We start from the raw sequence: 26058 nt of genomic DNA, 5'->3' as shown, positions 1-26058 counted from the left end.
TAATTTTTGTATTTATGAAAATATTTTCAAATAATCATTTAAAACATTTAGGAAATTAAAAAAAAGGGATATTTAAAATGGGTCCCGACCCACTGTTTGGGAAACAGTGGTTTAAAGGGGCTTGTTTTCCTAAACCTGGTTGCTTGTTTTCTCTCGCAAAACCTGGCAACACTGAACTGACAGCCAGCCACCATCATTTTTTTTTTCTACCTCCAAATGGCAACATCACAGCTCAGCTGAGCTGACCAGAGGATCAGATCAGCAGTTTTTTATTTTTATATAATTTTTTTGCAGCTAAAAAATCTTCAGAACCACCAGCAAGCAGCCTGAGCGGCGGGTGACCCGCGGTTGCGTCCGATACGCATCCGACCCGCTCCTCCTTTAAAGCCTCTATGCAGCCAGCAGACCTGGTGGGAGGATGTCGTCTTCTGCCTCCACTCCGGCGGCCACGGACTGGTACGCCCACAAGGCGCTGGGAGACGGGCTCTTCTGGATCCAGGAGCGGTTCTACCAGTCTGACAACCGGGCCAACATCTGGCTGCTGCGGGGCTCCCACCAGGACGTGGTTATAGACACCGGCCTGGGCCTCAGGTCTCTGCCGGACTACATCAATGAGCAGGGGCTGCTGGGCACCGACCCACACAGGTGATCACCCCCCCAACCCTACCCTCACCCCCCCCCTCTCTTAACCCTCATTCCCTCCCTCTACCCTCACCCCCCACCCTCTCTACCGCCCATTACCCCCCCCTCTCTCTTTACACTCTGTGCCACTATATGAGCTTGTAGATCTGCTATTTTTGAATCGCCAAAGCTAAGTGGTTAAAATGATTGCGACGCTATATTAACTAATTTGACTGGAGACCCCCTGGTACCCCCCAACTAAAGACCACTGGTGGTCCCCGGACATGGTTGAGAACCAGACCAAGTGTTTGACTGTCTACTCTTTTGCTGCTGTTTTTGCATTTCTGCCTTAACCCATCAAGATCTGGCTGGAACGTGTCATTTTTTTAAATTTGAGCTAAAAAGCATTATTTTACACTTTGGCTGTTCAAAAATAGCAGATCTACAAGCTCATTGTAAATCTGCTATTTTTGAAAAATCGATAGAATTTTTGCAAATCTTTGAATATATAGATTTTTAAAGCTTTCCTCCTGGGGCCCCTGGAACTAAATATTTTGAGATGGGGGTCCACGGCCAAATAGATATAATTGTGGAGGTCCTTGACATGAAAAAGTTTGAGAACCACATGATTCAGAAAAAAAAAAGAAGACATTTTGTAGAATCGGAACCTGAGGCCCTTAATGGGTTAATAAAAATATTCAATCAAACATAATAATTCCAGGAAGAACCCTCTGCTGGCCGTGGCTACCCACGCCCACTTCGACCACTCGGGGGGTCTCCACCAGTTCGGGCAGGTGGGCGTGCACAGCGCCGAGGTGGACGCCCTGGCCAACGGGGACAACTTCGAGACGGTCACCTGGCTGAGCGACCGGGAGATCGTGGAGCCCCCGTCGCCCGGCTGGAGGGCGAGGCACTACAGAGTCAAGGCCGTGCAGCCCACCCACATCCTGCAGGAAGGTAATATGACGGTACAGAGTGTTACATTACAGAGGATGGATGGATGATGGAGGGAGAGATTGTGGGGTCGGGTGGCTCAGTGGACAGTGGTGGAAAAAGTACTCACATGTTTTACTTGAGTAAAAGTATCAATACTGAAATGAAGAAATACCCTGTTACAAGTAAAAGTCTGGAATTCAAAATGTAGTTGAGTAAAAGTACAAAAGTATTGGTAACGAAATGTACTTAAAATACCAAAAGTAAAAGTAGCCTACTCATTATGCAGAATGTCCTATTTCACAAGTTCTCAAATTTATAAAAAATCTTTTGAAAATAGCAGATCTACAAGCTCACAATGCGTCATTTGTGAGCTTGTAGATCGGCTATTTTCAAATGGGCGAAATGTATATAGGGCTGAAGTGGTTAATCAAATGTATGTTTTGTGATGATAATCAAAATCTATTATCGTAGAAGTAAAAGTATTGGAAATTGGAAATGCTCAAGTAAAGTAGGCCTACAATTAACTCAAATGTTAAATGTACTTAGTTACTTTCCACCACTGCTAGTGGACCGTTGTCCATCATTGTAGAAGTGTCCGAGTCACTAAACGTAGCAGTGGGAGTTCAAGTAGCCTAACTGCAGTGGTTCCCAAACTGGGGGTCGGGACCCCCAAATTATTTTTTGGAGGGTCTCCAGATGATTAGCTTAAAGGGGCTACACCATGAATTAAAAATATATATATTATATATAAATATTGCCCCCTAATACGTTTTAAACAGGTTGTAAGCCTAAAAAACATCCAGATATTTTTTCTCACAATCTGACTGTCTGCCATTCCAAGCTTTTTCAGCTGCAATACCAAAACGTCCTATTGGGCAGGGGGGAGCTACTGAGCAATTCTGTCTGGCCATCGTCAATGCAAAATCTGTGCAAGTGACATCACTTGCACAGCCATTCTGAAATGGCCTGTTCAGACACGCCCATTCAGGAAATCCATGAAATGAGCATGAATGACTGAATGTTAAAAAAAAAAATGTTTTGGGGTACAAGAGACACTGGGGAGCCCAAAAAATACTAAAAACCTAAAAAAAAATGAAATTCATGGTGTAGCCCCTTTAATGTGTAACATTGTTTTCTCACTGAACAGTAAACAATCCAACATACAGTATAAGTGTATACTGTACAGGGTATCTGCACATTTATAAAGATATATACAATTAAGACATTTTTAATACCAAATTGTCAAATATACTTAAGAAAGAAGGCAAACATTGTGAAAATAGCCGATCTACAAGCTCGCACTGCGAGGTGTCTGTGGAACCTTACCAAACTAAATGTAATGCCTACAATTCAAAGTCAGTGCTTGTCAGGGTGGGGGCCCCCAGTTCAAATATGATTATTTTGGGGGGTCGTGGCACTTAAAAGTTTGGGAACCCGTGGCCTACTGTACGTGGTCCATGTGAATGCCATTTGATTAGTTTTTAATATAGCCGGTGCTAGTTGGCAGTTGTGTGTGTGTGTGTGTGTGTGTGTGTGTGTGTGTGTGTGTGTGTGTGTGTGTGTGTGTGTGTGTGTGTGTGTGCGCGCGTGGACTTTACCCCATATAGGGTTTATGCTGCAGCAGTGGCCTACTGACTCATGCACACTGCGTACACCCTGCCAGCTACAAAAGACATAAAGCTACACTGCATATCTGTCACCTTGCAGCTGAAGTTGAAGCCCAGGCTCAACTTAATTGTAGCTGTTGTAGCAGCTACAAACTCTAGCTTTATGTCTTCATATCGCTGCATGGCTTCCATTGAAAATGAATGGTAGACAGACAGTATATCTTTGTAGCTGTCAGTGTGAACACAGCAGGATGCATCACATGCATCCTGGATGTTGTTGTCCCAGATGTTAGTCATTCATCATGTTGTCTGTCTTAACTATCACATAACATGTACATTTCCTGTGCATGCATACGTTGGGGTCACAACGAGAGTGCACACTACAAGAAGAAGAGTGCACTTCATTTGTATCTGTTCAGCCGCATGGTACAGACACTCTATTTTAAGCCGGCCTGCATGGCCGCTCGTCATGACTTTGATGGATTCAGTTTCATCCAAGAAGAGTAATGAGTAAACAACACAACATGCAGGAAAGGGGCGACAGTGACTCAAGAGGTAGAGCGGGCCGCCTGGGGAGGTCTAGAGTTCGATCCCCGCCCCGGCTCCTCCTCCCGACCTTGTGTCAGAAGTGTCCTTGAGCAAGACTCGGAAGTTGGAACCCCTTAACCCAGTTCTCAAACTTTTGCGTGCCAAGGACCCCCAAATTGAAATATATTTGGGGGCCCATGTGGATCAATAACACACAACACGTTGGCAGGACACATAAACACACTCATTTATGATATAATAATAATACACTTTATTTGTATAGCACCTTTCATGACACTTAGCACTTAGCAAGAATAAAGCACAAGTGCTTTACAGAAACAGTACAAATGATTTAACAATAAAGCAAAAAAAGAAAAGCAAAAGCATAAAACAACATTAGAATAATAGCAAAAAAGGCAGTGAATCAGGCAAAACAGTGAGGACATGAATAACAATATGAGGTGTCAGATGTCCAACAACACAAACCGCCGGGCATCAGGGTTCACATAACCGGCTTTTACTGGTAAGAGAACAAAGTCCAAAGATTGGACATTATTAGTGCGAGCCAAGAACTAAAGCTGAAGTTTGATTTAGACGTTCTTCTGACTCCCGTTGGTCACACAGCTTATCGTCTAGGTCGGGTGGAAACCTCATATGTCCAAAACTGTTACTTTTCAGCATTCAAATTCAGAAAATAGCAAAAGTAGCAGATCTACAAGCTCAAAACGTGTCGCAACGAGCTTGCAGATTTGCTACTTTTGATGATTTTGGGTGAAGCTGTAGTATGATCAAGTAGTACGTTAATTTACGAAAAAAACAAAGTTAAAGTATGGAGCAACAATATGACATGCGTTTAGGCCCTAATGCAAAATATCTGTATTAAATGGGGGGGTGTCTGTGGCCGAACCCCCTAATGATTGTGACATAAGGCCACGGATCAGTTAGCCAACCCCCACCCCAGGCTGAACCACTGTTTCATTCTACTGCATGGATACAATGTAGCAACACTGCTGTCAGTGGATACAGTGTGTCTGCATTAGTGTTACATCAGAAACACTGATACAAGTCAATCAGTCTAGTTGATCAATAACTCTACATCAGAACATGTTAAAGTTAACTCTGAGAGTGTACAAAAATGGAACCAAATTAATTCATTTGGTTCTGTTTTGGACCCCCCATTTGGCCACGGACCCCCATTTGATTCAATTATTTTGTCTCTGGGCACCTGAATCTACTTTTTAAAGTCCTTGTGTGTTTGTTTAACTCAGAGTTTACAAATGGAACCTCTTCCTCTCTCTCTCTCTCTCTGAAGGTATTCTGACGGTAATTTGTGCCTACTTGGTCAATACACAGACTTTATTTCTGCTGCGTCAGAGGCAGTGCTGCAGTGCAGTTGGAATATCTTATTGCTCAGTTTCAGCTGCCTGCCCGTCACGCCGTCCGTCGTCTGACTCACATCCGCTTTGTCTCTCGACCCCGACATCGATCCCACTCGACACCGCAACGACTTTGCTCCCCGCCCCCAACACCTTACAGTGTATCTGTGTGACACACACACACACACACACACACACACACACACACACACACACACACACACACACACACACACACACACACACACACACACACACACACACACACACACACCACACCACACCACACCACACCACACAGTGCATTGGAGTATAGGAGTTGTATGATCAGGCACTCGAAGCCTGATCTTCTTGTGTGTTGACTTGCGTCTTCCTCAGAGTCAAACAGTTTGACTCTGAGGAAGACGAGCAAGTCAAAACGTCAGTCACGCCTGCAAAATAAATAATAAATACAGTGCAGACCAGTCGAGTGCTCCAGTATTTTATTTGGGTATAGTCTCTCCTGATGTGCCCAGGTACAATACCCTTATACCCTAGGTCACGGGCCTTCAATAGGGGGTCTGGGACCCCTAAGGGGTCCTCAGAAATACTACAGGGGGTCCACCAAATCTTCTTGTGATTTTTACATTAACCACTTCAACCCAGCATCCCTATTCTGAGGAGAACTTTAGCAAAAAATAGCAGATCTACAAGCACACAAGCACATATACCATAGGTCGCTGCGAGGCGTTGTGTGCCAAGTATTGACACACAACTGAAAGCTCAAGTATTGACGGTTTAAGTGGTTAAATGTCTGAAAAACACATTAACATGAATCCAACGTACACTGATGATGGTTGTTGTCAAACAAGTCTATGAAGCAATATATGAAATCTATGGGGAAAAAATAATTATATACAATATATAATGGGGGTCCCTGCTTCATCTCTCTCGAAAAACGTTGACGACCCCTGCCCTAGGTCAATATAAAAAACAGTAACTAACATAATAAAACTCTACTCAACTAAAACTGTCGCACCGCTAATACAATGTGTGTGATTCTGAAATGTCTATGAAAATATGACCTCTCTCTCTGACTCTCTCGCTCCTACCCCCCAGGTGACGTGATCAACCTGGGTGACAGACAGCTGACGGTGCTCCACATGCCGGGCCACTCGCGGGGCAGCATCTGCCTCCACGACCGCCACAACAAGCTGTTGTTCAGCGGGGACACGGTGTACGACGGGGCCATGATCGACTGGCTGCCCTACAGCCGCGTCAGCGACTACGTCAGCAGCTGCGAGCGCATCGTGGGCCTGGTGGACAGCGAACAGGTAAAACGAGACACGGAACTGTAATGATTATTTACGTATGATGACGATTAAATTGTCACACAAAGAATTGCGATTGGCCCGGACTGTAAAGTATACTTTACACTATTACTGCAGACCATTTTCCAAATTCTTAATTATATATTTTTTATTTTCTGACATTACGGACAAAATCTAATTACAAAATATTTTTTACCAGATACCTCAAGATCGATACTGTGACATTGATATGTTTGATAAATAATCATCAGTAATTCCTGTATAATAATTAAGTGGGTAAAGGCAAACAATAGAAAGCTAGAACAGTCAGGTAATTTTCAGAAAAGTATTTAAAACCAGCAAAAGGCAACACTATTACGATATCCAAAAGTACAACCCCTGGATGCTAGTATGTTGCAGGGACTTACCCCCAATCCAACCCTTGATAATAATAATAATAATATCTCTAATTTATTTTCTGAATAGAAATAAAAAACGCTAAGACTAAGGAATAAAAACAATAAAAACTGTGGAAAGAAGAAAAGGAGTGCCAAGCAGGGTACCATTTTTATAGTCTTTGGTCGGTACCGTATGACCCGGCCGGGGAATTGAACCCAACTTTCCAGTCTCAGGGCAGACACTCTAACCACAAGGCCACTGATCTGGGCAAAAATATCGAACGATTGCCTAGCCCTGATTATAGGCCAGGCCAAAACAACAGCATGATGATTGATTGGTATTACTGCAGTAAAAACAGGTTTCATTATTTGTATGAGTGAGAATCCAAAGCACTCTGCTGTTCACTGATTATAGTTAAAAGCCTTTTGTGGAACATGCCAAGTTTATAATTTGGCCGATCGGTTATGACCGGCTTGGCATTCTTCTCAGGGCCATATTGCATATTATGAAGTGAAACCTTTGTTTACTGAAGTAGAACCACTCAATCCACCTTTTGTTTCTGATAGATTCTGTTGTTTTGTTATTCTTGAACTCGTGTACCTGGGGTAATCATTCAAGTTGGTTTTGTCATACAATGAAATGCGCGCTTTTGGGGTCACAACTGATTCATTTGTATTCTACAGCAGAAGTCTGCTAGCCTGGTAAACCCCCCCCCCCCCCTGGGAAATCGCATTGCATTTGATGAAAATGTAATTGAATTCCGCAACCGGGTGGTTTACCAGGCTAGGAGTATGCCAGGTCAATAGGCACATCGTTTCAGGATTCAAATTCAAATAAGCTCAAAACGCAACGCGAAGCAACACATTTTGAGCTTGCAGATCTGCTACTTTTGATACTTTTTGTGTGAAGCTGTAGTATGATCAAGTAAGGCATTCATTCATGAAAAAACACAAACACTTAGAATATGGAGATGGGAGGTTTCTGCCCGAAACCAACAATATTAATCATTAATCATATAAATTGCTGGCCTACACCTATCATTGCTGATCTTTGAACTGCATGATAGATAGATAGATAGTTAGATGCTTTACTTGTCCTGTCCGGAAATTCAACAAGCAGCCATCAGGATACCAAAAATCGCAAATCACTTTTCTTTTTTTCTTTATTTTTAAACTATTTGTACTTTTTCTGTAAAGCACTTGTGCTTTATGTTTGCTCTGTAAAGCACTTTTAGCTGCATTTCATTTCATGAAAGGTGCTATACAAATAAAGTTTATTATCATTATTACAGAGAGGAAAATAGAATGTAACAAATATTAACGTCTCACATCCTGCTCCACACAGGTGGACCAAGTCCTCCCGGGCCACTACAACACCTTCGGGGCGAAGCGGCTCCACCGGCTGGCCTCCGCGTACATCAACAGAGCCGGGACCTGCCCCGCCAAGTTCTCCACGCTCGCCTGGAGGACTTTAGCCTCAGTGGCGCTCAGGGCCTCCAACCCACGGAGCACCTGTTAGTAAAGAAGAAGACCCCCCCCCAGAGGAAGAGGAAGCAGAGGGAGAGGAAAGCACAAAGCGAAAGCATACACTGTAAAAAAAGAAAAGAAAATCACCCGTTAATTTAATTCTGAGTGTCATAACAACACACTCTCACTCCCCCAAACGGCCTATCGGGACTTCTTGGGACAAATGTGACCAAACGTCAAAACGTCCCAGTCACTTCCGCAGTATCCGCAGTATCCAGGAATTGGAAGTGCCGTTCTCAATTTAACAACTTTTAAGACCTTTTTAATACCTAAAGAAAAGAAAAAGCCCATTACAGCATTAAAAGAAGGGACAGAATTGTAACTCATACCCCTCCCCTAGTCAACATGTGCCGTCGTAGGTACCCCCCTTACAGTCAAACGTTTGACCTTAAGCCAAATCAGTCCCAAAGAAGTCACCCGTTTTGCCGTCTTGGGAGTGAGAATGCGTTGGTCATAACTTGACACTTGTGAGATTAAATCAACAGTGTTACTGTTTCAGTGGACATTGTTTGTTGAGGACCAGATGGAGAGTGACCCGTGTGTGTGTAAAATCGATGTGACACTGGTTGTCTTATTTATGTACCCGTAATCCAACAGAATTCATATAATAATTGCCAAACTTTGTGTACAACGCCCCCTATTGGGCTACACAAGTCAGTATCAGCATCGTTTATAATAGCCTATATACAGTATTTATCTTATTCTGAATGAAGAGTGTGTTTTTGTCTGAGAGTAGATTTATGGTTGGTTTCTATATGGTATGTATAGTATATCGTCTTTGTCGGGTGGAAATCTCATATGTCCAAAAAGGATTGAAATTCAAAAACATCAAAAGTAGCAGATCTGCAAGCTCACTACGTTTCGAGCTTGCGGATCTGCTTCTTTTGATGCTTTTGTGTGACTGTAGTATGATCAAGTAGGGGTGTTGATTTCCAAAAAAACACAAAAGGTTAGAATATGGAGATAAGAGGTTTCTACCCGACAGCAACGATATACACTAATAAAAAACTATAACAATGGCACAATAATGCTAACAACTCAGCACTTCAAAAAAACAGAACGGCAGGGAGTTTTGAGTTTTTAACTCTGAGGCATGTGATAAAGTAGTGAATAATAGCGTTTTCCCTATGCATACTGCAACGCTCAGTGAAAGCCTCAGTGTAATACTACCTCCTAACGTTTGTAACACTGCTTTGTACTAATAACTACCGACTTACTTACCAAAAGGCTTTGGAACCGCAACGTCGACAATAAAGCCTCCGTTCTTCTGTCTGATGTTGTTTTGTGCAACGCTGGTGGTGATTCTGTGTTGATGCTCCTCCCAAGTTTTCATTTTAGCCAATAGGCTGCTATCCACAGCAGCTATATTTGGAAAGGAATTGCTTAGATATATGAAATTGGGCCTCTTCTTTACTTCCTTCATAGGTGTTACCAATTATACTAATGAAGGCTCTGTTCCATTCAGGGCAAACAGAGTCAAGATGCTGATATTGTGCATGTTGGCTATTAACCCAAACCTCTACCATAGTGGTCTTGCCCTTTAAGCCTTTCACATGGGAGATGGCATCTCTAGTGCGATGTGTTGCGGCTGAGAATCGAGAGAGAAGTGGAAAAGAAGCTGAACACACTAGTATTATATGATCAATAAGAAATGATGTCTTAAGAAATAAGGTTTTGGTAGAGGCAACTGGCATATTGGGCAGTGGTTCCCAAACTGGGGGTCGACGTTCCCCAAATTATTATTAATGTGTAACATTCACTCAACAGTAAACAAACCAACATACAGTATAAGTGTATACTGTACATGGTATCTGCACATTTCTAAAGTTAGAATTTAAGGACTTTTAAGACCTTTTTAAAACCAAATAGTGAAATATTACATAAGAAAGAGGCAAAACATATTGAAAATAGCCGATCTACAAGCTCACAACGCCTAGCACGTTGTGTGCTTGTCAGGGTGGGGGGTCCCCAGTTCAAATATGATTATTTTGGAGGTTCGTACTACACCCTCTACACCCCTCTCCAGTAGGGCTTGGTAGTGACAGGGACTGTCACCTCTACTTTTTCACACAATTTAGTTGTGATGCCATTTACATGTAGTCATGGGGGAATTGAAAAAGTAATAGAATTGGGGCAATGATCTTCAACATAAAAAGGAGACAAACATTCCTCAAATAGTCTGATTATTCTGTCCTGCCTGCACAAATTAACAGGGTGTGGGTTACCGGATCATTTCTGATTAAAAAAATTACATATTCTATATAATATAGCCTACTTTGATTGCCTTCGTAGCGTACTAGAGGGTCGGGGCGCTGCGCGCCCCTCCCCCCTAGCCGCTGCGCGGGGCTTTGTGTTTGTTGGTCTCTATAATATATAAAGCCATAATAGGAGATGTTCCCAATGGAGCTATGCCCAAATATGGAGTGTGTTGTCTGACCTCACTTGGGTCTCGTTGGGCGGTTATATAAAGCCATAATAGGAGATGTTCCCAATGGAGCTATGCCCAAATATGGAGTGTGTTGTCTGACCTCACTTGGGTCTCGTTGGGCGGTGGTCGGCGATGACGCTAAGGAACAACATGGCCGACTGTAATGTTGTGAGTTTGTGTTGGCCGCAATTAATTATGCTGCGAGGGGGCAGATGTGTGCTGAGCAGTATGAAGTGGCCTACAGACTGCGTGTAGTAATTCTGCACGTTGTGGCGTGTCTTGTTAGTGACATTGATATGTTGTTTTTGTGTTTAGTCCCACACAGTGGCAGGGTTTTTTTTGGGGGTTTTGGGTTTAGAAATGTATATATATACTAGAAGTTCGCTAGCGTGACGCGTCGTTCACTTTGCAGTGCCACCTTACGGCACCTCACAGTGTGAGAGAGTTTTGTGCTCTCCTAAATCCACGGCAGGCTTTGAAAGTACCCACTTCAGAAAGAGGTGACGTGCATCACCTCTCCAATGACCAAAACCCACTATTGGGGACGACCGTCTCATCGTGATGTCAGATTACGTCACACTGGCGTGATGTCAGATTACGTCACTTGGGCGGTTATATAAAGCCATAATAGGAGATGTTCCCAATGGAGCTATGCCCAAATATGGAGTGTGTTGTCTGACCTCACTTGGGTCTCGTTGGGCGGTGGTCGGCGATGACGCTAAGGAACAACATGGCCGACTGTAATGTTGTGAGTTTGTGTTGGCCGCAATTAATTATGCTGCGAGGGGGCAGATGTGTGCTGAGCAGTATGAAGTGGCCTACAGACTGCGCGTAGTAATTCTGCACGTTGTGGCGTGTCTTGTTAGTGACATTGATACGTTGTTTTTGTGTTTAGTCCCACACAGTGGCAGTTTTTTTGGGGGGGTTTTGGGTTTAGAAATGTATATATAGATATATATAGATGTCACTAGCAGTGACAAAAGCTACAAAACAGCCAAGCATGGCCAGATACGGTACATTGCAGCCGAGTTGCTGTTGAAATGTTGCTCAAGCCACACTGCGTAAATGAAAATAAATAGCACAAGGAACTGGTTGACAACTAAAAATACATAACTTTATCTTCCATTTACGTAATGGAGGTGGATTTGTGGGAGAGAGAGAGAAAGGTACTGGAAAACAGTGAAACAAAAACGCTGATGATTGATGCTTCACTGCGTCATTGGAGTGCTGAAAAATGTTGAAGCCGACTCAACTTTGTTTTGTACTGCGTCATGCCTGTCACACGGCTTTAAGTGTCTGCCGTTAAGTCTGTCGCTGGCTTCCATTCCACACCGACTTGTAGCCTGTCGCTTTGTCACTGACCCCACTTCATTTCATTATCAAATCTTTAAATCATATTGTCTCTGTCGGGTGGACACCTCATATGTCCAAAACTGTTACTTTTCAGGATTCAAATTCTAAAATAGCAAAAGGAGCAGATCTACAAGCTCAAAACGCATCGCTTCGTGCCACGTATTTTAGTCAGGCTACCGTAATTCCGTAAACAAGGTACACAGGTGTAGCAGAAACAAGACACTTAACATATAAACCGATAAAGCATTTATTATCATTATGTTACATTATTTAAACAGGGAACGATGATGACCGCCCTCCTCGGATGACGATGGCGCGTGCATGCACAACATAAGGCCTGTTAGCATGAGAACGCTCTCTCGCAAAGGTTATAACATTCAATGTTATCTTATCGCAACATAGTTTTAAAAGTCTGCACGCCATCTGTTAAAATTAGAATAATATATATATATATTTATATCAATATAGTTGCATTTATAACAAAAATCAATAATGTAAAATAGATTTTAACAAAATACAAAAGAGAGGAGTTCTGTTTGTTAACTTACAAAACAAAAAAAAACATGAATTTACAGTAACAAATGGTGCTTGCTTTTTCGAACATTTGACAGTTTTACCTCTTAGTGTAAATGGTTGCCCCTCCATCCCAAGTTCTGAGCCCCCCAAGGAAATGGTTAATGACACGTTAATGAAGTTAAAGTCCAGAGTAAACAAGAGAGACATGGAAAAATTATGGTTTCACTGCACTGAGGAAGACTTCTCACACACACATACACACTCTCTCTCTCTGTGTCTCTCTCCATGATGTTGTCTTCTGATAAAGTGATATCTAGACCATCCTGTCTAGACAGAAACGATAAGCCTCACCATGTAAATAAAATAAAACAAAAAAATCCATGAGCTGGCAGTGTGAGTAAAACCACAGACTCCCGCTATCACAACAATAAACAAATTACAATTGATTGGCTTTAAGTGAACACACTTTCACAGGAAAACAAAATAAATGCAACCACCATATCACAAATTGCAAATAAATATTTCCTGTTGTACTGCATGAAAAAAAGAGAGGAAAAAAAAAACCTCATAGGTTGTCGTTTCACATTTTTGTTGAAGCTTTAGAGAGAAGCTTTGCGAAAGCAGGTACCGCTTGTTATTTTCCAATGGAATCTGACAAAATACTGCAATGAATGAAGGCAGTGGAGCGCACTGGGTTCGTATGGCTTGGGCGGTGATCGCGATAAGCAGTGACAAGTTGACCTTTGGTTCAATAATTCAGTTTGATGCAAGACGCCGATAACCGTGTTTAACCAAAGCCTATCCTGTCAACAGTGTTCAGCTGAGCGGAGAAGAGAAGAGAATAAGAGCACGTTATTTTTTCACAGATCACAGTTAACAACCAGTAACAGTTAATGTGAACACTCGTATTATAAACCACTTTAAAAAACCCAGAAAACCTTCGCAGGAAAATAGCAGATCGACAAAGCTCACAACGTGTCGCATTCGTGACGTGCGGTGAGCTTTGCCTATCGGCTATTTTCTGCGAAGATATTTAACGTAGAGCGAAAACGGGAAAAACTCCGCTCAACAACTGTACTGTGTCTGTGGGGTTTAAGTGTTGAGCTTTCAAGAGATTTCCTTTGCTATCTTGATTTGCGAGTTAACACAACTTCTCGCCTTTAAGCCAAATCATGAAAAAAAAAGCAAAAAAAAAAACAAAAAAACGGTGCATAGCATATATATATACATGTACATTTTCTTTTGCTAGGAGAAACGTTTAAGGGGGTCGTCTTTTGTGTCGATATCAAAACGATAAGTACACAGACGATGTGGATGATGTCACAGTTTATACAGGGAACAACAGACACACGCCGCCCTCCCTCTTTGCCATGCGGGAACTGTTTTTTTTCGGACATTTCTAAAAGACGCAGACTTGTCGTGATCAAATGTACTGCTGTGTATTCAGCTTTAGACAACATGCTTACACTTCAAACCATCACGTACGTACAAGAAGTTACCAGTAACAAAACGTACAGTCCAAAAAACACCCGCCAGTGTGTCCAGCACTCATAGAACTTTAAATTGACTTTTTTTGCGTTTTTAGTGTTTTTTATTTGTTTTTACGACTTCTGGCGACAAAAAATTACGATTTTCCAGTTTAAAGTTTCAGAAGAACGTACTCCCAACAGCGAGTAGTTGAGGGGTGAATAGTCTCACGAGCCAGACTAGTTGTTTCCCACAATTTCCAAATGCTTCCTATCATACAGTCTGGAGCAACAATGGAAGCTTTGAAAATGATCAGAGGATAAAGCAAGATGTGACTTCCGTTTCGTCTTTACAGTCGCGCAAATTAGTCCTAATATAAATGAAAATCATCTAAGCATATATAGCTTGCTGCTTAGCAGAAATGGAAATTCTGAAATAAAATCAAGTCAAGATATTTTAAAATGTATTTTTGTGAACGGAAATGACGAACAGATGCCAGCTTCCTTTCTCGGATTTCTAAACGTGTAGTTCCAGACTCTATATTAGCATTCAGAGGTTGTGGAATAGTTGTCTGGCTAGGCGACACTAATGGGTGAGTAACAGTAACAGACAAACTCTCCATTGTATATAGAATAATCTTTCTCCCAAGTAGCATCACTTCCATCGTTGCCAGAATCTGGCCACAGCTCCTCCCCCAGCTCCTCTCCCAGCTCCTCTCCATGCTGTTCTGGGCCTGAACTCAGTGGTTCTCAACCCAATTCTGGATCAGGGCCCACTTGAAAATCTTGAATGTGTTTGCGGCCCACCCATCAGACCACTGTCGGCTGCCGAGTTAAGTGGTCAGAATGGTGGGCTGTGTGTTTATTTTAATAATCAATCAATCGATTGTGTTACGGCTTGGATCAATGGAACTAACATAGTATACTTTAATCCCTATTTATTGGTAGAACAATTTAAAAACGTTTGTGTTTAAATATTTTTTACATTCATTTTCTTAATTGTTTTTATATTAATGTTATATTATTATTATTAAAATCGTAGTGTTTTGCCGATTATTTGGGGGGCCCACTTGCAATATCCGTGCGGCCCACGGCCCACAGGTTGAGAACCGCAGGTCTAAAGGCTACAGCATAGTCCAACTGCAGTGGAGGATCCAGGTGGTACAACAACGCTCCAGCATTGTATATACTTTGCGGTGTTGTTGCTAGGCAGAATACTGAGTGGTCTAGCACCACGTGGTCTAGCGTTCACAACTCAGAAGAGCTGAGAAGAAGTAGGCAGTCTGAACTCTGAAAACAAGTTTTGTCCTCTTAAAAATTTTCGGTTCGGCGAGCCCTTCTGAAGCTGAACAAAGTTTGTTGTAATTTGGAGCACGCTGCAGCAGCCGTAAACAGCCCAGTAGCCTGCAGAGACTTAGTTAGAAGGCATTCCAGTTTAGCCCAGGTGTCTGTGTTTGTGGGTGTGTACTTGTATTGCTATACTTATGAGGTTGGATTTATGTCTAATATACTAAGTTGTGCACTGGTTTTGTGCATTGTTGGTTAGAGTTAAAAATGGCAAAAAGAAGGTAAAAATGCATTAATAGCTGTTCTAAAATGGCAATCTCCTCACAAGTATAGTAATACAAACGTGTCTGTATTTAGGAGGGGGGGCGCTATTGTGGTTTAGCAGGTCCATCCTGAGGTCAGTTCACATAACGTCACAAAGCATTGTTCTTCTGCGTTTCGTCGACAGTCCTCACCGTGTGTGTGTGTTTGTGTGTGTGTGTGTGCGCGGACCCCCCTTCTCCTCCGTCGGGTGGGGGTTTCATCACACCTGGCTCTGGAGCCAGTTGCGGGGGTCCAGCCGGGCCCTGAGGTTCCTGAGGCTGCGGCGGGCCGGGGACGGCCGCGAGAAGGCGGCGGGCTCCGACGACTCGGGGCTGTGGCTCCTCCCCTCGCTGTTGGTGGAGCTGGAGGAGCTGGAGGAGGTGGAGCTGGAGCAGGAGAGCGTGGTCTGCGTGCCGCTGCGTGGCGCCCGCTGGGACGAGGAGGAGGAAGCGGGGAGGAGCGGTGGGGTGACAAGCAGCAAGGAGGAGGAAGGGGGAGGAGGCGACGCCGTTTGACAGGAGCACTGGAAAGCCCCGCCTCCTCCGTAGCCCCTCCCCCGGAGGGTGCTGAGCTTGGCGTCCAGGGAGAGCGTGCGCGGCCGCATGCGAGACGACGAGGAGGAGGAGAACCCGGAGGGAGGCTCCGCCCCCCAGTGGTGGTGGGCGTGGCGGAGGCCGAGGCAGGGGGAGGTGCTACAGTGGGAGTCGCTGTCCGACGTCAGGCTGGCGTCCGAGCGGTCCAAGGGTCCCAGCGGGCGTGGCGAGGAGCAGCAGTGGCGGCGTGGGGAGCAGCTCATGGGGCTCCGGGGGGGCAAGCGGTGGTGGTGGGGAGGCGGGGTGCGGGGGGAGAGGCGAGACGAGCCGCAGCAGGGGGGATGACGAGGATGGTCTCCCACCTCCTCCTCCTCGAACAGGGACATCCAGACGGGGGAGGAGGTGCCCAGCTGGCTGCGCAGCTCCAGCTCCTGCATCCTCCGGGCCAGGATGTCCGACACGGTGCTGCTGAAGTCGTCGGACGTCTCAATAACTGCAGGAGGAGGAGGGGAAGAAGAAATACTCGTCATGATACTGTCATGTTCTGTTTTCTATTTTCATGTGTGCAGTGGTGGACAATTAAGTACTCTCAACCCCAGCTCAACCCCAGAGTCAAAGTACTAGATGGCGATCTAGTGGTGGCGGCATAGAAAAAAGTGGTACCACAAAAATAGGTGTTACCACAGGACTACCAGCGCGGTACCACCCCAGGCACTATCAAGGTACCACGGCTGTAGATACTCCTGGTCAAAGTTAAATTGTTGTTTTTGTCCCGGGGTCTCTTCCTAGAAAATGTAATGGGCTCAAAAATACAATTTGTCTTTGAAATGTCGTGGAGTGAAAGTCATAAGCTTGAACTTCCGATTCCCATTTTTTTTTACTTAATACAGTACTCAAGTAAATGTACTTGGTCACTGTCCGCCACTGCATGTGTGTACTGTACATCTACAAGTGTCTGGCTGTCATGCCTGATAAACATCTTTCCTTTTGCCCTGCTGAGGAAAAATGACAAGAGGAAGGCAAACCCTGCAAATGTTCATCTAACAGAAATCGATAAGGCTGAAATACAGTAGCAGAGAGAGGGAGGGATTAACAACCCTCATTGATCTGAGCAAAGAAATTATTTCTGGAGCACAAAGTCAATTTGGCAAAAAAGATTTACTGGTGCAAAAAAGACGAGCAGACGAACGTTTCAATAACAGATGTCGTCTCCCATCGATCGACAACATCCTGCTGCCACGTTCTTACCACATCATCGCATCTTCAGAGGTCACCATTAAAGGAGCATTTCAGCCTTTCATTTCCAAAATCATTTCATATGGGTACTGCTAACGTTCACTACGGGATGGAGCCATTTCTGTCTACATGCTTTGTGTATCAGAGGTAGACTGTGGATGGTAAATGTGTGGTAATTCAGTATATCACTCTGTTCATTTGTGCTAAGGACCCCCCTCGAAAATCTCAAGGGGTTTAACCTTCGGTATCAGGCAGAAACTTCTTATCTCCATTGAATAAAGAAGGCGCTGGAGCAACTTGGATGATTGGAGCCTTTTACTTTAATATAGAACAGGGTGCAAGGCAAAAGAATGACAACGTTTTGATGTGTGATAACACTGTCCACAGCCCCACTTCTCAGACACAGAGCGAGCAGACGGAAATGGTGCCATCTTATCATTAGTGACCATTAGAGAGGACCACTTTTAATGTAGATAAGGTTGAAAAAATAGGTGTTTCTCCTTTAATGTCATCATATCCCCTGTTGTTCTCCAGTTACATCACCTGTCATTGTAATAGGACGAGAGCAGAGCGCGAATCTCGGCCGACACGGCATTGTCCTGCAGCAGGAGACCCTCACAGGAGGGTGTGGCAAGGGGGGCTGCCCGAGGAAGCAGGAAGGAAGGAAACGGAAGGAAGGAAGGATGGATGGATGGAGGGAAGATGTGATGAGAGACGGATAGAGGTTCAGGTGTTTTGATGTTAATGGGAAAAAAAGAGATGAATCAGGCGGATATGTGATTTATTTGTTAATAAAAAAAAAGGAATTCAAATGAAGGGAAGGTGTGATGAAGAGGGTTGTTCAAAACCAGGCCATTCAACCAAACGCGACATATTTAAACGTTGAAAGGATAACGGAGAATAATGTTTGTGTGGAAGAGGGGGAAAATAAGGAGGAGGGTGAAAGAGAGGAACATCAGGAGGGACAGATCCAGGGCACATCCAGGAAAACGGAAAGAGACAGAAAGAGAAAGAGAAGGGGAAAGAGACAGTGAAAGTGAGTCAGTCATTATGTCAGAGATAGGATCCACACACTAGCTACAGTACATACAGTGTAAAGGTGGAAGAGAGGTTTTAAACAGGGTTTGATTTGTAAAAATAACAACACTTAATCCCTGTATATATGCCTTTGTATGACCAATAGCGAAAATAGCCAATCTATAAGCTCACAACACGTTGCATTGTGATACATTGTGAGCTTGTAGATATAGACTATTTTCCCATTAAAAACCTGAAAGTTTTTTTTTATTCTATTCTTGAATCAAACATTAAATATATCAGACAGTCTACATTTCCCCAAAAGAAAATGTATGTATTTAATTCAGTGTGACCAGAAGCAGGGATAGAACATATCCCCACAGGACCATTACAATGAATAACCAAATCTAACCCTGGTTTTAACGGTGCATGCAGAAAACAGACCTACAAAGTTAAAGCTAGAAACATTCACATGCAACGCAGACAACAGAGAGGTAAACACAAACCCATCTATTTGGATTTCATGCCTGGATTTTCCGAAGATCTCTTCTTTGGTATTCTTTTGATTTTGACAATTTATTTTCTACTAAAGGTCATGCGTGTATGTGACGGAAATGTGGTTATTTCCCCATGAATATTCACACAATTTACGCTCAGGGAAGGTTATACGGTCTGCAGCCAGCTGATCAGGGAGAGCTGTGGCGTCTCACATGAATTAAAGCAAAATAAAATCTCACGACTGAAAATGTTTGTATGACCAAGTCCTAATGTGCAATTTGTGAAACAGTGTGAAAGTAGCCCCGACTCCCCCCTCGCCAAAGCCCAAACTAGCGCTGTTTCCTAAACAATAGACACAATATGTAAAATTATGATGTTTTAGTAATATTGTTCCTGCTGTTCTATATACTTGATCGAGGCTTTAATCTTCTCTTTTATACTGTATGAAATATCCGAGACTATTAAGATTTTATGGAAGATGTGTCTGAATATGTCGAAAATAGCCTAACTACAAGCTTGTAGATCGGCTATTTTTGCCACGCAACATGCTTCCATAAGAAGACATTCTGGCTTCTATGGAATCCAAATGACTGAACTCAGTGATGGCGACTGAGAACTTTAATCCATGACGTCTCACCCATTTCATGGTACAGGGAGCCCTGTTTCGGGGTGACGGGGGCCGGCTTCCTCGGCGACGGCACTTCAATTTTCATGAGGTCATCGCAGCATTGCTTCCACTGGCCTATGTAGAGAGAGAGGGACAAACGATCCAATCAGACTCTGGTACAACAACACACTATTCCTGTGTGAGGGCAAGGAAGCTGATGAAAGGAAGGGACGCGCTGGACGCCGGGGATGCGCCATGACACTCATGGGTGGCAAACCTCGCACCGGAAGTTCGATGAAATACATTGCTGTGGATGGAGCCGGCTGGACCAGCTCATGAACAAACACTATTTCTGATTGCAACCTTTGTCATATAATCGGTTCAGGAATATAAAAGAAGACATATCACAGGTTGTTTTCTAATCACTTGCTTTTCGATGTGCAGAGTACATAATTGTATTGGGGCATCTTAACAGTGGCAGGTATCGTTTCTGTCTCGGAAGTATCGCAAGATTTGGTTGCCAGCCAGGAAATGATGGATAGTCTCGCAATACTTTGGCCGTTCAGAAACATACTTTGTGCTCTTTAGATACCTCTATAAAATTATACAGTGTGCAACATGGAAAAGCAAAACAGCAGAAAACAATGTGTGGTATGTCTTCTTTTATTTTCCGGAGCCGAGTATTTTATAAAGGTCTTAATCGTTCAGAAATAGTGTTTGTTCATAAGATGTCCAGCCGGCTCTCATAGACTCCAATGTTATTTCACCCACATCCGGTGTGAGTCTGCCACCCAGTGTGACGAATCTGCCGGCTGGAATTGCATGATAGAGAAAATGACGTCGGCTTCCTTTCCTTTCAAAAGCCTCCTTGTGTGAGAGAGGGTAAAACCATCCAATCAGACTCTGGTACAACAACACACTCTTGACATTCAGTGGTTTTCAAATGGTGTGCCTGCCGAGGCACACATTATTATTGCAATTTAATATATTTCAAAAATAACGTGCGTCTTGTCACAAAATGTATGCATATCATGCTACTAAACAAACGTTATGAATGACCTTTTAATGTGATGCACTGTGCAGATCACGATGAGACAAAACTGTTTTAGAACGCTGCAAAGAAACATTACAGCGGTGTGACTGTGAATTACCTCAGCAGGACGGCTGATCATTGGCTGATTGAGTGACGAGTCACATGAAATTAAACTTAATTACAAATTAAACCAGTAAGACTCCCTAATCGGGAGATAAGCGACCGTAGGTCACATGTATACAGAAGAGGGCTGTAACGGCGATTGGTTCCTAGAGTTACGGCATTTTATGTGAGCTGCAGTGGCAGGGGGTCCTCCACTGGGGGCGCCACCACTTTTGCATCCGTTCTGGAGCACCAGGAGTGGGTGGTCCCCGGGAATGCCCCGTGAGCAGCCCCGTTGGGGTGGTCATTTGGTAATTTGTCCACATGTGCTCATTGTCTACACTTGGGGGTCCCCGAGGCCGCTGGGGGTCCCTGGAGCTCCGGGGGTCCTTGGAGGGTGTAGTTTGGCAGGTAAGGAGTGTGTGTGCAAAATCTGGCATGGATCGGGGCAACGGGTGCGGAGATATGAGCAGGGCAAAAGTGTGACGGACGTGTGTGACGGACGTGTGTGACGGAGTGACGGACGGACAGGACGGACAGGTTTCTATAGTAAGTGCGACCTACGGTCGCAATTAAATGAACAACTTTTAGAACGTAACAATGGGGCGACTGAACAATTTGTGCCAGCCTCCAAGCAGCAAGCATGTACACCCACACCCAGCAGCTCACTGGGTTCACTCACATGAAAATGGTAGATTGTTGTAAGGGGGAAAGAGAAGCCCTGCTCATTCAGTTTCACTAGAATGAAGCAGCGTATATACAATATAATATAAATAAAGTGGGTACAATACATACAATATAATAACAACCACAAAATCAGTGGTTCATCTTGTGAACCGTGACGACGTACGTGGGCTTGTCAATAATCCATAGATTGGAAGACGGAAGACACTGATGTGATATGTAAACATAAACAATGCCAAAAGCCAAAGATAAATCGGGATCAAAGAACGTCCGCCATTCTGCAACTGGAGCCCACAGTGTGGGAGGTTCTCCTTTAGTTTTCATGGAATGTTCTTCTTTTCTTACTCATGTCATAGAAGTGTTGCCAGAAAGCCTCCATCCATCGGTGTGTGTCGTCCCGGCTGTCTGCCGTCAGGGTGTGTGTGACCTCCTCTCCTCCATACTGGTTGGTGATGCAGATACTCTGGGCCTTAGTTTGAGGGTCCTTCTCTGACGCCCGTATTCTGGTCTCCTGGAATCATAGGAAAAAAAAGAACACAAACAAGTCATGTAGTTTTGAGCTTGTAGATCTGCTACTTTTGCTGTTGTTACATTTGAATCCTGAAAAGTAACAGTTTTGGACACATGAGGTTTTCACTCGACACCCGAGTATAACAACGCAACAAAACAGTAATAGAATCAGGGGAAATGGCAATATTTTTGAATGCCAAAAAGACAAAGTTATGATTTGAAATCTTGTGACAGGGCCCAGAAATCTTTGAAGTTGTTGGACCAATAATGATAAAAAGATTGATGCCAGCTCTCACGTTGTGTCCCCTCAGGTATTATTGTTATTATAAGACGGTATTATCTTTTCTTTGAAAAGTAAAGAGGCAGGAAGCGTTTCAGCTCTATGCCTTCATCAGCTAATATAACCAGTGATACATTTGCGAATTTTTAAGGGAACCTCGGTGAAACACTCAATGCGGTCCGGGTGATCTGACTTAATATATCGTTGTTGCATACCCGTTGTTGGTACCCTCACAAAAAAACATGCAGTAATCCTGGTCTCTATACAGCCGGGGCGCCTGATGGAGAGGAAAGGAACTGGTTGGAATAACATTTTCCTTCCACGCTCTACGTCCTACCGGGGAAACTCCCCCCTGTCAGGTGATAAGAAGCGGCCCTACTCACTCCTCATGCATGGAAGGAAGCATGAGCTCAGTTCAGGGCTCTCCCCAGGCTGGCAGAGGGAGAGTAGTGCCAGTATTAGCCGTCCTGCTGAGGCAATTCACAGTCACACCGCTGTAATGTTGTAGTGAGTAGTGCCCAGGTGTCAGTATATAACCACTAGGTGTCAGTATGGCTCCATCCATTCACACACCTCCTTGCTCAGGCATGCATTTCATTCCATCCCTTCGCTTCCCTTCCTCCTCCTCCTCCTCCTCCTCCTCCTTCTCCCTGACACAGTGGGTCTGTTCTGCTGACTAACGCAGGACCATAAGAGTTGTGATCCGAAGTGATTGACTGGGACCCGGGCTCAGCTCTGTATCAGTGCTCTGTGCCCACAGGGTCAACGATACAAAAGACCCGACCAGACACTGGAGAGAATGACAGGCCTTGAGACGGATGAACACACACACACACGCACACGCACACGCACACACACACACACACACACACACACACACACACACACACACACACACACACACACACACACACACAGGTTTGTATGTACTATACTTGTGAGTACATCAACACTTTAGGACGGCTTTGGAAACAGCTCGGGTGGCGCAGTGATAAAGTAGCTGCCCACCACAAGTCCCCAGAACTACGGTAGAACAGTGAATCGGCCAAGCCTGGTGGTCAAATCTGAGAATGCACTTAAAATGCTACTGCGTGTGCATCTCCCGTTTGTGCGCATGCTCACGACGCTTCACGACCCATGGAACCAATGGAATGGACCCATGGGACCAACATGGAACCAATATTTGCTTCAAAACGCCACTGAGCAATTTCATTGAAATGAATAGCTGGGGGCGGGGCAATCCGCCCTCTAGTTATATTATATGGCCTCTATGGCCCACCACCACGGAGGTTGTGGGTTTAAATCCACTGCGGTGCATCCGGCTTTGTCTACACAAACACAATTGCCCCATTGTCAGCCTTTTGATTGGTCCCTGACTGACTAACCAGCAGGCTCTTTGTTCTACCCTGGGTTCCGCCTTATGGTTGTTTATGTGGAATTTGCTAAAACATTTAAAAACATAATTTATGCCCAATCACTATGCTGCACCTGAGATGTTCCTTTTTACTGAGACCAGGTTTAAGATAAGAATTGAATACACTGAATAATCAGCAACCAAAAAACACGTTATCTCAATGGTAGTGGATGGAGAGAAAGGATTTTTTTGTCTGTTGCTGTAACCAAGAAACAGCAACCAACAGGTGCGAAGAGGGGCATAACCACAGGCAGGACTTGAGAAAAGGGTAAATTGGCCCGTGTTCAGGGGAGGGAAGCCGGGCGTGGAGGAGGGTGTCTCTGCATGTTTTCCTACAGGCTGGGGGCGGCACCTGTAAGCAGGGAGTGTTGGGCGGGAGGAGTAGGACGAAGCCTCTACATCCTCCCGATGGGGGCTCCTCACTGGCAGGCAAGTCAGTGGGATAAAACAGCAGTGACAACACAGAAATATGTGTGGGCAAAAAAACTACTAAATTGGGGAGAAAAAGGGGTTAAAAAGGACTATTGCGCTGAAAATAGCCAGTGTACAAGGCAAGCTCAAAACACGCCACGCCTGTGGCGCGTTGTGAGCTTGTACATCGGCTATTTTGCGCAAATCAAGCTTAAACGGCGATGCGCAAATCAAGCTTAAAATACTGAAGTTCCTCCACCGACCTTGTTGATGGCGATGGTGAACACCGGCTCCACGTTGGCCTCCACGTCCTCCTGCTGGTGGTAACAGAAGAGATTTGTCCCTTTCAGGACACCGTACACCTTCGTCCAACTCTGAGGGTCGCCGCCCAGCTGCTGTGAAGACCAAAAAGGAGAGATGACGGATGGATAGAAGGAAACAGGGCAAAAGGGTAGAGAGAGAGAGAGAGAGATTAGTGAGGTTTGTGTTTGTGGGCTAGGACAACAAATAGCTGTGCAAGAGACTGTCTCCAGCATCTATCTCTCCCTCTCTTTCTCTCTCACGCACGCACATGCACACGCGCACACGCACACGTGCACACACCAGTGGTGGAAAGTAACTAAGTACATTTACTCAAATACTGTAGTTAAGTACAATTTTGAGACCACTTTAGCCCTATTTTATACATAGGCTATTTGAAAATAGCTGATCTACAAGCTCACAATGCGTCGTGAGCTAGTAGATCTGCTATTTTCAAACATTTTAGTACTTTCACTTTTGGTACTTTAAGTATATTTTTATGCCAATACTTTTGTACTTTTACTCATAACTCGTAACATTTTGAGCACAAGCCTTTTACTTGTAACAGAGTATTTTTAAATTGCGGTATTGCTACTTTTACCTAAGTAAAATATCTCAGTACTTCTTCCACCACTGGCACAGGCACACGTGCACACACACACACACACACGCAAACGCACACGCACAGGCTGGCATACATACCTTGACCTTCAAGCAGCCGCTCATCATCTGTTGGGTCATACAGTGAGGCTGACCGGCCAGGCGGCAACACACGCTGCCATAGAGAGGAAGCCAGTAGGAACACTCCTCTACAGGGGGGGATGGAGAGATGGTGAGGGGGGAGAAAGGAGGGAGAGAGGGGAGGAAGAGAGGGATGGGGAGTGGGAGAGAGAGGGTTGAATAAATAAACATCTTGATATAAAATCAATCATATCATCACACACGACTAGAGCCAGACCGATATATCTGTCTGGACGATATATCAGACATTATTAGATTTTCTTTTGATGACATCGGTAAAGGCAGTTCTGTAGCCAATGAGTTCAGTGTGTTCAGAGTATGATTATGGCCTCCCTAGGCTGGTGGGGGGAGTGTAGTGCCCAGGATCACTTAGCAAATTGGCACCGGGTGAAAAAAGGGTTACAAATCGAGGGATAAAAATTATAAAAAAAACAAAAAATAGCAGATCTACAAGCTCGTAGTGTGTCACGCGTGTGAGCTTGTACATCTGCTATTTTTGAAAATATCGAAAATGTTGGGGAACTTTTGAATCTTTTAGATTTTCTTTTTTTACACAAATCTTCTCTTCCGGGGGTCCCTGGCAGAAAACATTTTCAGATGGGGGTCCCAGCCAAAGATATATCAATTTGGAGGTCCTTGGCACGAAAGTCCCACTGGTGTACGACTCTCCAAGATCGACATCGACCCAAAATGTGTCATCGGTCGGGCTCTAGACATAGTAACACTTTAACTATGACTACACCTCTACACACACACACACACACACACACACACACACGTACACGCACACAGACACACAGACACACAGACACACACACACACACACACACACACGCCTTCTGTCCCATTCACACACAGTTTAGTGGGGGGGTGTAAAAGGTGTAAAAGTCTGGCAGCTGGAGGGCCCGTCGTCAAGTGCAGCCGTGAAAGTTTACTGCAGCCTGAAGGAGCAATGAATAAAACACCAGGGGCCCCGTGTGTGTGTGTGTGTGTGTGTGTGTGTGTGTGTGTGTGTGTGTGTGTGTGTGTGTGTGTGTGTGTGTGTGTGAGGGGCCCC

At 44.3% G+C, this 26058-nt stretch overlaps 2 protein-coding genes across 4 annotated transcripts in view; one reads left to right on the top strand and one right to left on the bottom strand.

Annotated features, from left to right (window-relative positions):
* The first annotated feature begins 224 nt into the window (after nt 1–224).
* On the top strand, nt 225–9516 carry mblac2 (metallo-beta-lactamase domain containing 2). The gene is made up of 4 exons (XM_084055064.1): nt 225–645; nt 1343–1578; nt 6167–6381; nt 8101–9516. Exons 1-4 carry the CDS (start codon nt 419–421, stop codon nt 8272–8274), a joined length of 852 nt encoding a protein of 283 aa, XP_083911190.1. The 5' UTR covers nt 225–418; the 3' UTR covers nt 8275–9516.
* A 2851-nt stretch (nt 9517–12367) lies between these two features.
* rtkna (rhotekin a) overlaps nt 12368–26058 on the bottom strand; it is a 161488-nt gene continuing 147797 nt past the window's right edge. For 2 of the 3 annotated variants that reach the window (XM_084055724.1, XM_084055726.1), the window contains exons 7-11: nt 24963–25069; nt 24224–24355; nt 21691–21856; nt 19557–19661; nt 12368–16661 (exon numbers count right to left, since the gene is read on the bottom strand). In XM_084055724.1, the coding sequence (XP_083911850.1) occupies nt 15856–16661; nt 19557–19661; nt 21691–21856; nt 24224–24355; nt 24963–25069 (1316 nt within the window). In that variant the 3' untranslated portion in view covers nt 12368–15855. The remainder of the gene's footprint in view (nt 16662–19556; nt 19662–21690; nt 21857–24223; nt 24356–24962; nt 25070–26058) is intronic. The other variant, XM_084055725.1, reaches the window with a different exon arrangement.

This window comes from Gymnoscopelus microlampas (genome assembly GCF_963454915.1).
Source record: "Gymnoscopelus microlampas genome assembly, chromosome: 4".
NCBI classification, from domain to species: Eukaryota; Metazoa; Chordata; class Actinopteri; order Myctophiformes; family Myctophidae; genus Gymnoscopelus; species Gymnoscopelus microlampas.
This window is presented reverse-complemented; position numbering and strand designations above follow the sequence as displayed.

Excerpts from the sequence above, each read along its gene's own strand:
- mblac2 (XM_084055064.1), top strand. The coding sequence starts at position 419 with ATGTCGTCTTCTGCCTCCACTCCGGCGGCCACGGACTGGTACGCCCAC. Across the intron at positions 646-1,342 it reads CTGGGCACCGACCCACACAG|GAAGAACCCTCTGCTGGCCG; the intron begins GTGATCACCCCC and ends TAATAATTCCAG. Across the intron at positions 6,382-8,100 it reads GCCTGGTGGACAGCGAACAG|GTGGACCAAGTCCTCCCGGG; the intron begins GTAAAACGAGAC and ends TGCTCCACACAG.